This window comes from Electrophorus electricus, chromosome 6 (genome assembly GCF_041902795.1).
Source record: "Electrophorus electricus isolate QZ-2024a chromosome 6, ASM4190279v1, whole genome shotgun sequence".
Lineage (NCBI taxonomy): Eukaryota > Metazoa > Chordata > Actinopteri > Gymnotiformes > Gymnotidae > Electrophorus > Electrophorus electricus.
The window spans coordinates 37260981-37277055 of NC_137502.1; the positions used below are offsets into that span (position 1 = coordinate 37260981).

The 16075-nt window shown below is 53.3% G+C and overlaps 2 protein-coding genes across 5 annotated transcripts in view; both read left to right on the forward strand.

Annotated features, from left to right (window-relative positions):
* The first annotated feature begins 170 nt into the window (after window positions 1-170).
* rrp7a (ribosomal RNA processing 7 homolog A) lies at window positions 171-12422 on the forward strand. 2 transcript variants are annotated; one of them, XM_035524884.2, is made up of 7 exons: window positions 174-452; window positions 1337-1479; window positions 1670-1801; window positions 2283-2406; window positions 2961-3058; window positions 3458-3665; window positions 12228-12422. In XM_035524884.2, the coding sequence occupies exons 1-7, from the start codon at window positions 392-394 to the stop codon at window positions 12311-12313; spliced, it is 852 nt and encodes a 283-aa protein (XP_035380777.1). In that variant the 5' UTR covers window positions 174-391; the 3' UTR covers window positions 12314-12422. The 2 variants fall into 2 exon arrangements, with proteins under 2 accessions (XP_081572901.1, XP_035380777.1); XM_081716775.1 differs by lacking the exon at window positions 1670-1801 and having other exon boundaries at window positions 171-452.
* A 373-nt stretch (window positions 12423-12795) lies between these two features.
* The window catches only part of wbp2nl (WBP2 N-terminal like), a 10437-nt gene continuing 7157 nt past the window's right edge, over window positions 12796-16075 (forward strand). For 2 of the 3 annotated variants that reach the window (XM_035524838.2, XM_081716774.1), the window contains exons 1-5: window positions 12796-12953; window positions 14475-14583; window positions 15382-15520; window positions 15609-15701; window positions 15849-16049. In XM_035524838.2, the coding sequence (XP_035380731.1) occupies window positions 12799-12953; window positions 14475-14583; window positions 15382-15520; window positions 15609-15701; window positions 15849-16049 (697 nt within the window). In that variant the 5' untranslated portion in view covers window positions 12796-12798. The remainder of the gene's footprint in view (window positions 12954-14474; window positions 14584-15381; window positions 15521-15608; window positions 15702-15848; window positions 16050-16075) is intronic. The other variant, XM_035524839.2, reaches the window with a different exon arrangement.

Consider the following 16075-nt stretch of genomic DNA (forward strand, 5'->3'; position numbering starts at 1 on the left):
GGTGGAGCAGGTATAATACCAAACGTCAGTCACCACTTAAAACGATAGGCTCCGCCTCTACAGCTTCTGTTGCGTCATCGATATTCTCCGCCTCCACAGGGCTCTTCGTTCAAAGTGATGAGAAAAATGTTTCCGTGTTATCGCGAGAGCTGAAGCTGAAGTCTCACTTGGAAGAGGTTTCACCGGAGAAACAGGATCCCTTACTATTTACGAAAACGTCTCAAAATCTCGCCATTCTCATCGCGTCCGATAACAAACAACATCGAAGTCGTTCTGTTATTTAAAAAAATATTTAAGGACTGTTGAGACTTACTGATTACAGAACTACAAATCAAAGAGAACTACAATAAACGTGTTTAACTGCACTTCCGGTTCCCCGTCTACTGCGAAGATGGCGGCGTCCACCAAGTCCCACGCGAGCCGAGCTCGTGTGATTCCTGGAGGCTTTACAGGTGCGCGTTTGTGTTTTACGCGCTCCAAGCTCGTGAGGTAGAGGGTTCTGCACGGGCTGGCTCTCTCTCGCGCTCTTTCTCGCGCGCTCTCTCTCTCGGTCGTGCAGTGTTAGTAAATGTGTGTCCTCCGGTGTGCACAAATCGGGACATCGGTGATATTAAAATGTAAACGTCGCTATGATTGTGTTGCTGTGTTGTAGCTAGCTAGGTTACCCTTATGGCCGAGTATTGGTAGTGTTTATGGGTATGTCTGAGCATGGGTAGAGTTTATGGGTATGTCTATGAGCATGGGTAGTGTTTATGGGTATGTCTATGAGCATGGGTAGTGTTTATGGGTATGTCTGAGCATGGGTAGAGTTTATGGGTATGTCTATGAGCATGGGTAGTGTTTATGGGTATGTCTATGAGCATGGGTAGTGTTTATGGGTATGTCTATGAGCATGGGTAGTGTTTATGGGTATGTCTATGAGCATGGGTAGAGTTTATGGGTATGTCTATGAGCATGGGTAGTGTTTATGGGTATGTCTATGAGCATGGGTAGAGTTTATGGGTATGTCTATGAGCATGGGTAGAGTTTATGGGTATGTCTATGAGCATGGGTAGAGTTTATGGGTATGTCTATGAGCATGGGTAGAGTTTATGGGTATGTCTATGAGCATGGGTAGAGTTTATGGGTATGTCTATGAGCATGGGTAGAGTTTATGGGTATGTCTATGAGCATGGGTAGTGTTTATGGGTATGTCTATGAGCATGGGTAGAGTTTATGGGTATGTCTATGAGCATGGGTAGAGTTTATGGGTATGTCTATGAGCATGGGTAGTGTTTATGGGTATGTCCATTTCAGTTAACATGAGTGTAAAATTTGGTCTGGTTGTGTGTACCAGTTTTGTCCCTGAAATTCCAGTTGAGCAGCGTCGCGCACCACCAGCTATGCGTGAAAGAACACAGAGTGCGTGCGGAAAAGAATGTCCACAGACCGCTGGACAGAACGCTTTTTGTCCTCAACATTCCGCCGTACTGTGCACAGGTAAGCCATATGCAGGTGTAATTTAAAGTGGCCAATATAGTTTAAGAAAAGCTCACCTGGTTCAGGTCCGTTTGTCGTGTTGAAACTGTTAATTTACTACTGTGTGTTCTTTGCATCTGTACCAACGATAGCAGTGCCAGTACATACATTAAAATAATACACCAGGGAGTTGTGTGTGTTGTGTGTTCAGAGCACGGTGAAGGAGCTCTTCTCTCAGTTCGGGCCAGTTGAGTCTGTGGAGCTGAGTGAGAAACCAGGATCCATTAATCCTGAGAATGCTAATGCTAACCTGGCCCAGTTCTTCACACCTGCAGAGAAACGGGTAGCTCCACTCACACTCACAACTCACTACATTACCAGGCATTTGAAGACAGGCTTTAGTGTATTGTGTGCGTGATGGATGACTGTGTGTGTATATGTGCATGATGGATGACTGTGTGTTCGCGCGTGTGTGATGGATGACTGTGTGCGCGCGTGTGATGGATGACTGTGTGTGTATGAGTGTGTGCGTGTGTGTGATGGATGACTGCGTGTGTGTGATGGATGACTGCGAGCATGTGTGATGGATGACTGTGCGCGCGCGTGTGATGGATGACTGCGCGCGCGTGATGGATGACTGCGTGCGCGTGCGCGCGCGTGTGATGGATGACTGCGTGCGCGTGCGCGCGCGTGTGATGGATGACTGCGTGCGCGTGCGCGCGCGTGTGATGGATGACTGCGTGCGCGCGCGCGCGCGTGTGTGATGGATGACCGCGTGTGTGTGTGTGATGGATAACTCTACCCGTCTGTGTGTGCGTGTGTAGTGTTTTAAGGTGGGCTACGTCGTGTTTAAGAACACCTCCAGCATATCAGCAGCTTTGGTTCATCCTTACGAGTCCCACCTCATCGTCTCCACTCAGGAAAGACCAGTCCCAACTGGGATGCAAAGTGAGTACTAGCTTTAAAATGTTTAAAAATGCGCAAAACTGGGGCATCTGTGTTAACTCTCCGCTGGGTTGAGTGGCGTGTCGGTGTTAACTCTCCGCTGGGTTGAGTGGCGTGTCGGTGTTAACTCTCCGCTGGGTTGAGTGGCGTGTCGGTGTTAACTCTCCGCTGGGTTGAGTGGCGTGTCGGTGTTAACTCTCCGCTGGGTTGAGTGGCGAGTCGGTGTTAACTTCATTGTCCTAGGCAAGTATAGAAGCTCAGCATGTTGTACTGAGTTGAGCTGAAGTTACACCGGGTTAAATTACACCGGTTTAAGATCAGGCTTCTTTAACATAAACACTAAGGTCTGGCCCTTCCAACTCAGAGGAACTGTGGGCATTTGTGCTCAGAGAGAATTTACTTATACTTAAGATTCAGTTTAGTTTTATGTGTTTATCAATTTTTGAAGCAGATACTGTCCAATCAACTTTTAGGGGGTTTGCATAGAGCAGAGTGGTTGCATTTTGTCTGAAAGTGTGTGTGTGTGTGTGTGTGTGTGTGTGTCTGTCTGTGTGTAGAGTGGATCCATGATTACACACAGTCATTTGTTAAGCCAGATATTCTGCAAAAGGCAGTGGATGACTTCATGAACCAGTACGACAAGAGGAAAGAGGAGGTGAGTGGGGATGAGGGGTGTGTGTGTGTGTGTGTGTGTGTGTGTGTGTGTGTGTGCGCGCGCGCAGGGGTGGGGGGTGGACAACATAAAGATTGTTTGGTCCTTACCAGGTAGTTTAACATGTTGATTACTATGGAAAAGTGCTATCATAAATTCAAAATGTGTAATGCCCAATTTGCAATTCCCATCAAAAACCCCAGCAGTGTAAGACCCAACACAGCGAGAACATAACTCGCACTCAAAGAGTAGGAATGTGAGTTTCTAGGAATGTGATTTCCAACCTTGTAATGCCAGTGTAATCCCCAACCCTGTATTCCCCAACCCTGAAATCCCAATGTAATCCCTAACCCTGTAATCCCTATCATGATCTTTAATGTAAATCCTAACTCCGTCCCTCAGGAAGCACAGCGTCTGAAGAAGGAGGCGGAGCAACAGCAGGAAGATGAGGAGGGCTGGATTAAAGTGACCAAGGGTGGCCGAGGGGCTAAGACCTGCCCACACACTGAGGCAGCCAATGAGAGGGCTCTTCAGAAAGAAAACAAGAAGAAGAAACGCAAAGAGTTGCTGAACTTTTACTCATGGCAGCACCGCAACACACAGCGAGAACGTGAGTGAAACACAGACACAGTCTCCCTGAGGGTGTGTGTGTGTTTCACGTTCTTTCTGTGGGTGTGTGTGAACGTGAGGGGTGAACGTGAGACACCCCCCCCAGGGTGAACGTGAGACACCCCCCCCCCAGGGTGAACGTGAGACACCCCCCCCCCCCCCCCCCGGGGAGAACGTGAGACAGACACACACACACACACACACACACACACACACACACACACACACACACGCCCGGGGAGAACGTGAGACAGACACACACACACGCCCGGGGAGAACGTGAGACAGACACACACACACGCCCGGGGAGAACGTGAGACAGACACACACACACGCACACGCGCACGCCCGGGGAGAACGTGAGACAGACACACACACACACACACACACACGCGCACGGGGAGAACGTGAGACAGACACACGCACGCCCGGGGAGAACGTGAGACAGACACACGCACGCCCGGGGAGAACGTGAGACAGACACACGCACGCCCGGGGAGAACGTGAGACAGACGCACACGCATGCGCGTGGAGAACGTGAGACAGACACACACACACACACGCGCACGCCCGGGGAGAACGTGAGACAGACACACACACACACGCGCACGCCCGGGGAGAACGTGAGACAGACACACACACACACACACGCGCACGCCCGGGGAGAACGTGAGACAGACACACACACACACACACACGCGCACGCCCGGGGAGAACGTGAGAGACACACACACACACGCGCACGCCCGGGGAGAACTTGAGACAGACGCACACGCACGCGCGCCCGCCCGGGGAGAACTTGAGAAAGACGCACACGCACGCGCGCCCGGGGAGAACGTGAGACAGACGCACACGCACGCGCACCCGGGGAGAACGTGAGACAGACGCACACGCACACGCACACGCACGCCCGGGGAGAACGTGAGACAGACGCACACGCATGCGCGTGGAGAACGTGAGACAGACACGCACGCCCGGGGAGAACGTGAGACAGACACACGCACGCCCGGGGAGAACGTGAGACAGACACACGCACGCCCGGGGAGAACGTGAGACAGACGCACACGCATGCGCGTGGAGAACGTGAGACAGACACACGCACGCCCGGGGAGAACGTGAGACAGACACACGCACGCGCGTGGAGAACGTGAGACAGACACACGCACGCCCGGGGAGAACGTGAGACAGACACACGCACGCCCGGGGAGAACGTGAGACAGACACACGCACGCCCGGGGAGAACGTGAGACAGACACACGCACGCCCGGGGAGAACGTGAGACAGACACACGCACGCCCGGGGAGAACGTGAGACAGACACACGCACGCCCGGGGAGAACGTGAGACAGACACACGCACGCCCGGGGAGAACGTGAGACAGACACACGCACGCCCGGGGAGAACGTGAGACAGACACACGCACGCCCGGGGAGAACGTGAGACAGACACACGCACGCCCGGGGAGAACGTGAGACAGACACACGCACGCCCGGGGAGAACGTGAGACAGACACACGCACGCCCGGGGAGAACGTGAGACAGACACACGCACGCCCGGGGAGAACGTGAGACAGACACACGCACGCCCGGGGAGAACGTGAGACAGACACACGCACGCCCGGGGAGAACGTGAGACAGACACACGCACGCCCGGGGAGAACGTGAGACAGACACACGCACGCCCGGGGAGAACGTGAGACAGACACACGCACGCCCGGGGAGAACGTGAGACAGACACACGCACGCCCGGGGAGAACGTGAGACAGACACACGCACGCCCGGGGAGAACGTGAGACAGACACACGCACGCCCGGGGAGAACGTGAGACAGACACACGCACGCCCGGGGAGAACGTGAGACAGACACACGCACGCCCGGGGAGAACGTGAGACAGACACACGCACGCCCGGGGAGAACGTGAGACAGACACACGCACGCCCGGGGAGAACGTGAGACAGACACACGCACGCCCGGGGAGAACGTGAGACAGACACACGCACGCCCGGGGAGAACGTGAGACAGACACACGCACGCGCGTGGAGAACGTGAGACAGACACACGCACGCCCGGGGAGAACGTGAGACAGACACACGCACGCCCGGGGAGAACGTGAGACAGACACACGCACGCCCGGGGAGAACGTGAGACAGACACACGCACGCCCGGGGAGAACGTGAGACAGACACACGCACGCCCGGGGAGAACGTGAGACAGACACACGCACGCCCGGGGAGAACGTGAGACAGACACACGCACGCCCGGGGAGAACGTGAGACAGACACACGCACGCCCGGGGAGAACGTGAGACAGACACACGCACGCCCGGGGAGAACGTGAGACAGACACACACACGCACGCCCGGGGAGAACGTGAGACAGACACACACACACGCACGCCCGGGGAGAACGTGAGACAGACACACACACACGCACGCCCGGGGAGAACGTGAGACACACACACACACGCACGCCCAGGGAGAACGTGAGACAGACACACGCACGCCCAGGGAGAACGTGAGACACACACGCACGCCCAGGGAGAACGTGAGACACACACACGCACGCCCAGGGAGAACGTGAGACACACACACGCACGCCCAGGGAGAACGTGAGACACACACACGCACGCCCAGGGAGAACGTGAGACACACACACACACACGCCAAGGGAGGACGTGAGACACACACACACACACACACACGCCCAGGGAGAACGTGAGACACACACACACACACACACGCCCAGGGAGAACGTGAGACACACACACACACACACACGCTCAGGGAGAACGTGAGACACACACACGCCCAAGGAGAACGTGAGACACACACACACACACACACGCCCAAGGAGAACGTGAGACACACACACACACACGCTCAAGGAGAACGTGAGACAGACACACACACACACGCCCAAGGAGAACGTGAGACAGACACACACACACACACGCCCAGGGAGAACGTGAGACAGACACACACACAAAAACACGCCCAGGGAGAACGTGAGACAGACACACACACACACGCCCAGGGAGAACGTGAGACAGACACACACACACGCCCAGGGAGAACGTGAGACAGACACACACACGCCCAGGGAGAACGTGAGACAGAAACACACACACACACGCCCAAGGAGAACGTGAGACACACACACACACGCCCAAGGAGAACGTGAGACAGACACACACACACACACGCCCAGGGAGAACGTGAGACAGACACACACACACACACGCCCAGGGAGAACGTGAGACAGACACACACACACACACGCCCAGGGAGAACGTGAGACAGACACACACACACACGCCCAGGGAGAACGTGAGACAGACACACACACACACACACGCCCAGGGAGAACGTGAGACACACACACACACACACACGCCCAAGGAGAACGTGAGACACACACACACACGCCCAAGGAGAACGTGAGACAGACACACACACACACACACACACACACACACGCCCAGGGAGAACGTGAGACAGACACACACACACACACACACACACACGCCCAGGGAGAACGTGAGACAGACACACACACACACACGCCCAGGGAGAACGTGAGACACACACGCCCAGGGAGAACGTGAGACACACACACACGCCCAGGGAGAACGTGAGACACACACACACACGCCCAAGGAGAACGTGAGACAGACACACACACACACACGCCCAGGGAGAACGTGACACACACACACACACACACGCCCAGGGAGAACGTGACACACACACACACACACACACACGCCCAGGGAGAACGTGAGACACACACACACACACACACGCACGCGCCCAAGGAGAACGTGAGACACACACACACACACACACACACCCAAGGAGAACGTGAGACAGACACACACACACACACACACGCCCAGGGAGAACGTGAGACAGACAGACACACACACACGCCCAGGGAGAACGTGAGACAGACACACACACACACACGCCCAGGGAGAACGTGAGACAGACACACACACACACACACACACGCCCAGGGAGAACGTGAGACAGACACACACACACACACGCCCAGGGAGAACGTGAGACAGACACACACACACACACACACACGCCCAGGGAGAACGTGAGACAGACACACACACACACACGCCCAGGGAGAACGTGAGACACACACACACACACACACGCCCAGGGAGAACGTGAGACAGACACACACACACACACGCCCAGGGAGAAGGTGAGACACACACACAGACACACACACACATACGCCCAGGGAGAAGGTGAGACACACACACACACGCCCAGGGAGAAGGTGAGACACACACACACACACACACACCCAAGGAGAACGTGAGACAGACACACACACACACACACACACGCCCAGGGAGAACGTGAGACAGACACACACACACACACGCCCAGGGAGAACGTGAGACAGACACACACACACACACGCCCAGGGAGAACGTGAGACAGACACACACACACACACACACACGCCCAGGGAGAACGTGAGACAGACACACACACACACACGCCCAGGGAGAACGTGAGACAGACACACACACACGCCCAGGGAGAACGTGAGACAGACACACACACACGCCCAGGGAGAACGTGAGACAGACACACACACACACACGCCCAGGGAGAACGTGAGACACACACACACACACACACGCCCAGGGAGAACGTGAGACAGACACACACACACACACGCCCAGGGAGAAGGTGAGACACACACACAGACACACACACACGCCCAGGGAGAAGGTGAGACACACACACAGACACACACACACATACGCCCAGGGAGAAGGTGAGACACACACACACACGCCCAGGGAGAAGGTGAGACACACACACACACACACACACCCAAGGAGAACGTGAGACAGACACACACACACACACACACGCCCAGGGAGAACGTGAGACAGACACACACACACACACGCCCAGGGAGAACGTGAGACAGACACACACACACACACACGCCCAAGGAGAACGTGAGACAGACACACACACACACACACACACGCCCAGGGAGAACGTGAGACAGACACACACACACACACGCCCAGGGAGAACGTGAGACAGACACACACACACACACACGCCCAGGGAGAACGTGACACACACACACACACACACGCCCAGGGAGAACGTGAGACAGACACACACACACACACACACACGCCCAGGGAGAACGTGAGACACACACACACACACACGCCCAGGGAGAACGCGAGACACACACACACACACACGCCCAAGGAGAACGTGAGACAGACACACACACACACACACACACGCCCAGGGAGAACGTGAGACACACACACACACACACACGCCCAGGGAGAACGTGAGACACACACACACACACACACACACACACGCCCAGGGAGAACGTGAGACACACACACACACACACACACGCCCAAGGAGAACGTGAGACACACACACACACACACACACGCCCAAGGAGAACGTGAGACACACACACACACACGCCCAAGGAGAACGTGAGACAGACACACACACACACACACGCCCAGGGAGAACGTGAGACAGACACACACACACACACACGCCCAGGGAGAACGTGAGACAGACACACACACACACACACACACGCCCAGGGAGAACGTGAGAGACACACACACACGCCCAGGGAGAACGTGAGACAGACACACACACACACACGCCCAGGGAGAACGTGAGACAGACACACACACACACACACGCCCAGGGAGAACGTGAGACAGACACACACACACACACACACGCCCAGGGAGAACGTGAGACAGACACACACACACACACACGCCCAGGGAGAACGTGAGACAGACACACACACACACACACGCCCAGGGAGAACGTGAGACAGACACACACACACACACACGCCCAGGGAGAACGTGAGACAGACACACACACACACACACGCCCAGGGAGAACGTGAGACAGACACACACACACACACACACGCCCAGGGAGAACGTGAGACAGGGACACACACACACACACGCCCAGGGAGAGCGTGAGACAGACACACACACACACACGCCCAGGGAGAGCGTGAGACAGACACACACACACACACGCCCAGGGAGAGCGTGAGACAGACACACACACACACACGCCCAGGGAGAACGTGAGACACACACACACACACACACGCCCAGGGAGAACGTGAGACACACACACACACGCCCAAGGAGAACGTGAGACACACACACACACGCCCAAGGAGAACGTGAGACAGACACACACACACACGCCCAGGGAGAACGTGAGACACACACACACACACGCCCAGGGAGAACGTGAGACAGACACACACACACACACGCCCAGGGAGAACGTGAGACAGACACACACACACACACACGCCCAGGGAGAACGTGAGACAGAGACACACACACGCCCAGGGAGAACGTGAGACAGACACACACACACACACGCCCAGGGAGAACGTGAGACAGACACACACACGCCCAGGGAGAACGTGAGACAGACACACACACACACACGCCCAGGGAGAACGTGAGACAGACACACACACACACACGCCCAGGGAGAACGTCGAGACAGACACACACACACACACGCCCAGGGAGAACGTCGAGACAGACACACACACACACACGCCCAGGGAGAACGTGAGACAGACACACACACACACACACACACGCCCAGGGAGAACGTGAGACACACACACACACGCCCAAGGAGAACGTGAGACAGACACACACACACACACACACACGCCCAGGGAGAACGTGAGACAGACACACACACACACACACACACGCCCAGGGAGAACGTGAGACAGACACACACACACACGCCCAGGGAGAACGTGAGACAGACACACACACGCCCAGGGAGAACGTGAGACAGACACACACACGCCCAGGGAGAACGTGAGACAGACACACACACACACACACACACGCCCAGGGAGAACGTGAGACAGACACACACACACACACACACATTCGCCCAGGGAGAACGTGAGACAGACACACACACACACACACGCCCAGGGAGAACGTGAGACAGACACACACACACACGCGCCCAGGGAGAACGTGAGACACACACACACACACACACGCCCAGGGAGAACGTGAGACACACACACACACACACACGCCCAAGGAGAACGTGAGACACACACACACACGCCCAAGGAGAACGTGAGACAGACACACACACACACGCCCAGGGAGAACGTGAGACACACACACACACACGCCCAGGGAGAACGTGAGACAGACACACACACACACACGCCCAGGGAGAACGTGAGACAGACACACACACACACGCCCAGGGAGAACGTGAGACAGACACACACACACACACACACGCCCAGGGAGAACGTGAGACAGAGACACACACACACACACACGCCCAGGGAGAACGTGAGACAGAGACACACACACGCCCAGGGAGAACGTGAGACAGACACACACACACACACGCCCAGGGAGAACGTGAGACAGACACACACACACACACGCCCAGGGAGAACGTGAGACAGACACACACACACACACGCCCAGGGAGAACGTGAGACAGACACACACACACACACGCCCAGGGAGAACGTGAGACAGACACACACACACACACGCCCAGGGAGAACGTCGAGACAGACACACACACACACACGCCCAGGGAGAACGTCGAGACAGACACACACACACACACGCCCAGGGAGAACGTCGAGACAGACACACACACACACACGCCCAGGGAGAACGTCGAGACAGACACACACACACACACACACACGCCCAGGGAGAACGTGAGACAGACACACACACACACACACACACACGCCCAGGGAGAACGTGAGACAGACACACACACACACACACGCCCAGGGAGAACGTGAGACAGACACACACACACACACACACACGCCCAGGGAGAACGTGAGACAGACACACACACACACACACACACACGCCCAGGGAGAACGTGAGACAGACACACACACACACACACACACGCCCAGGGAGAACGTGAGACAGACACACACACACACACACACACGCCCAGGGAGAACGTGAGACAGACACACACACACACACACACGCCCAGGGAGAACGTGAGACAGACACACACACGCCCAGGGAGAACGTGAGACAGACACACACACACACACACGCCCAGGGAGAACGTGAGACAGACACACACACACACACACACGCCCAGGGAGAATGTGAGACAGACACACACACACACACACATTCGCCCAGGGAGAACGTGAGACAGACACACACACACACACACACACACGCCCAGGGAGAACGTGAGACAGACACACACACACACGCCCAGGGAGAACGTGAGACAGACACACACACACACGCGCCCAGGGAGAACGTGAGACACACACACACCCCCCCAGGGAGAACGTGAGACACACACACACACGCCCAGGGAGAACGTGAGACACACAAACACACACAGACACCCAGGGAGAACGTGAGTCTCTGACCAGGCAGCGTGGACATGGTTCAATTTTGTCCTGTCTCTCCCTGTCTCCTTGTCTCTCTCAGATATCGCAGAACTAAGGAAGAAGTTTGAGGATGATAAACAGCGCATTGCTCTGCTCAGGTCACAGAGGAAATTCAGACCCTACTGAACTACATTACCCACAACACCCCTTGTCCCAGAACTGTTTCTTTCTGCTCCCAATCTGCACATCTGATTGTTGTATTTTTGTTTTAAATAAATATATTAAACATCTGTCACCACTGTGTTTCTGGTTTACAACTGAGTGTAATATATTTGTGGGTGCATATGTGCTGTTACAAGGACAGGGGTTACATCTGGCCTGCTGATTGTTTATAGAGGGTGTGTGTGTAGCTCTGGCCTGCTGAATGTTTATAGAAGATGTGTGGTTTAGGGTGTGGGATGTTCTCACTTGTGCATGTGTATAGCAGGGGCTTGTTTATACTTCTGTATAACATTTTTGACAGATTTTCTTTTACGCCTGAAAATGTATTCATATTTTATTTAAAATTGTTTTAAATAAACAATTTTAAAAGTTTTCTAAAACGTAACGGGTAAACCTCAGAAGTGACAGGCTAATAACGCCAGATGACGTCATATCTGGTTTCTTAGCTGATGACGTTGTATTTTGGTCAGTCACGAGTTGGGAAACATTTCACCGACACATCGCCACAGCGAGCAGAAGTAATACTCCGACATCTCACAGCAAACATGGCACTAAATCGAAATCATACTCAACAAGGTGGTGTTCTGATCGACAACAGCGAAAGGTGAGTGAATTACAGCTGTGTAACCCTGTATCCATCCTCTGACCAGTTAGCTCGCCTGCTAGCTGCTGAAACAAGCTAACTAAGTAGCAACGAAAGTTTGAGACCAGAGACTCCCTGCAGTTGAGCTTCTATCTCGCTACCTTAGCTTTACGTGTTTAATGCGGGTTGTTCCGTATACATGTTTAATTACCGGGTCATTTTACTTGTCAATATGAGCAGCTAAACCTAACGCTACATGTCAAAAACAAACTAGTTAGCGTTAGCAAGCAAATATGACACTTCGTTCGATAGCTACGAAATATTATGTTAGTATCATGAACAGACGTGTGAAATACGTAGCACACAATCACATAAACTGACGCTTGTAAAGGTGTGATGGGCGCTTAGCTAACCAGTCAAGTAGATTACACAACTATCTTAGCTAGCGTAGGTCAACGTGTTGCACGCAGTTAGCCGTGCTAGCATGGGTTTGGACTGGGCTGCTCCCTATTACGTCCTGTTACAAATTACATTGTTAGCTAGCTATCCCTAACCCTATCCCTAAACCTAATCCTAAACCCTAACCCTGACTAGTCCTAACCATAAACCCTTAACCCTTCCCTATAACTTCTTATTACAAATTAAATGGTTAGCCAGGCTAGCTAACCCTAACCTAAACCCTAAACCCTAACCCTGCTATATTTTCTTACTCCATAACGAACACTGTAAGCGTCCATCCAAAGAATTATACCCTAGATAGCCTCCTGTTCAGTTTCTGGTTTCTATTTTAACTTGACAGAATGTGGTTCAAACTCCTCCTGTATAATTTTACTTTAGTTTGAGACCTGAACTATTCTGTACCATTTATATTACCTCGTTGACAGACTAGTTTGGAGTCCGTGGGGCACAGATGTAGTTGGGGTTAGCTAGCGATCTGCCTGGCGGTACAGTCAGTGAGTTCCCACATCAGCTCGCTGTTTTCCCAGGTCACGCTGCCCCGTCCCTGCAGGTAATCATACTGCCTCTGAATTCAGCCACACCCCAGGGAACGGATCCAAACGGAATTTATTGTTCAACACATACATCGTTAAATAATGTCTTTCACACACGGCACAGCAAGTTTTGTCTGACAGGCTGTTTAGTTCAGTCCCAGAGGAGCAGGTGTGTCTGTCAATGAGCGCTAACGGAAAGTCAGAGTGCGTGGAGAAGGTGCTCTCTGATATCAGCAAATGGTGTTCTGTCCTAACGTAACTCCGAGAATCACGTTAACTTTTGTAAGGTGTTCTGGATAAGAGCGTCTGTCTCTCTCATCTCTTATTGAGAGTTCAGCTGTGATAAATGATCAGTCCAGGTTGGGTAATGGCTCGTCTTTCCTGTGCTTTTGTAACCGGAACAAGTGTGGTGATATTAGATTTCACCACTGTGTGTTGCCACTGTGTAGAAGACCAGCAAGCACCTCACACTGTCCAGCTGTACTGGCTACAAGTGTGAAAGACTGACCCTGTGTGTCCGGCCCTGGGCTCCTCTCTGCGTCTGTTTCAGTGTGCTCAGGGACTGTAAGAATGTGGAGCTCTCCTTCAGTGATGTCACACAGAAGAGTGATGTGTTCAAGGGAACCAAGAAGGGCTCTGTGTACCTCACACCGTACAGGGTAACACACACACTCTCTCTCTACAGCTAACCCATACCGTAACTCTCTCTCTCTCTCTCTCTCTCTCTCTCTCTCTCTCTCTCTGTACAGCTAACCCATACTGTAACACACACCCTACAGCAAACCCAAACTATACAAGGTGTCTCACACACACACTCACTCTCTCTCTCTCTCTCGCTACAGCTAACCCATACCGTAACACACACACGCTCTCTCTCTCTGTACAGCTAACCCATACTGTAACACACACACACACACACACACTCACTCACTCACTCTGTCTCTCTCTCTCTCTCTCTCTCTCTCTCTCTCTCTCTCTCTCTCTCTCTCTCTCTCTCTCTCTCTCTCTCTCTCCAGCTAAGCCATACCATTCAGGGTAACACACATGCACACACTACAACTAACCCATACCATACAGGGTAACACACACACACTACAGCTAATACATACCATGCACGGTAACACATACACACACACACACACACACACACACGCACACTACAGCTAACCCATACCATTCAGGGTAACACACACACACTACAGCTAATCCACATCGTACAGAGAAATATACACACATACTGTGTACCATAACACAATACAGCTAATCCACACCCTACATTGGCAGGTAACACACACACACTAGAGATAATGCAATAACACACACAACAGTTAACGCAGGTAACATGCACACATACAAACAGAAATACATTCACACTAACATACAGGATTATCAGGTCAGATGCAGATTCAGGTCTGGTGTTTGTGAGCAGCATCTAAACTGCTTGTGTGTCTGTGCAGATGGTCTTTGTGAGCAGTCATATGAAGGATAAGTTTGGCTCGTTTATGTTCCCCTATTACTTGATGAAGAACTTCAGCATTGAACAACCAGTTTTTGCTGCAAACTACATCCAAGGAACCATCAAAGCAGAGGCTGGCGGTAAGAGTGTGTGTCTGAGCGTGTGTGTGTGTGTGTTCATAAACAGTTATGTCTAGAGGTCACACTGAAATATAATCTTGTGTGTCAGGTGGTTGGGAGGGCCAAGCCTGCTTTAAGATGTCTTTCCTCAGTGGCGGCGCTATAGAATTGGGTCAGCATCTCTTCAAACTGGCCACCAATGGTAAGCAGCGAGTTTGTGTGTGTGTTTGGGAGGGCGTCTATGGTTATTATTATTGATTTCTGTGGGTGGGGTGGGGTTATGGTTATTCTTAGTGAAGTAAGTGTATGTGTGTGTGTGTGTGTGTGTGTGTGTGTGTGTGTTTTACAGCGTCCCGTGCTCCTGCGCAGGGTGGAATGGGTGCATTTGGCTCTGCAGGCTTCATGAATGGCTACCCCAGCCCTGCCCCGCCCCCAGCCCCGCCCCACACCTTCCCTTATGGGCCAGTACCCCAAAACCCTCCTCCACAGGCCTTCCCCTACGGGCCACAGACTCCCTACACCCCATACCCTTACCCGCCTGCTGTCCCAGGTACACACACACACACACACACCCCA

Bases quoted from the DNA above. Each gene is read 5' to 3' on its own strand.
- rrp7a (XM_035524884.2), top strand. From the start codon at position 392: ATGGCGGCGTCCACCAAGTCCCACGCGAGCCGAGCTCGTGTGATTCCT. The intron at 3,059-3,457 runs GTGAGTGGGGAT...TCCGTCCCTCAG, and splicing joins ACGACAAGAGGAAAGAGGAG to GAAGCACAGCGTCTGAAGAA. The intron at 3,666-12,227 runs GTGAGTGAAACA...TGTCTCTCTCAG, and splicing joins CCGCAACACACAGCGAGAAC to ATATCGCAGAACTAAGGAAG.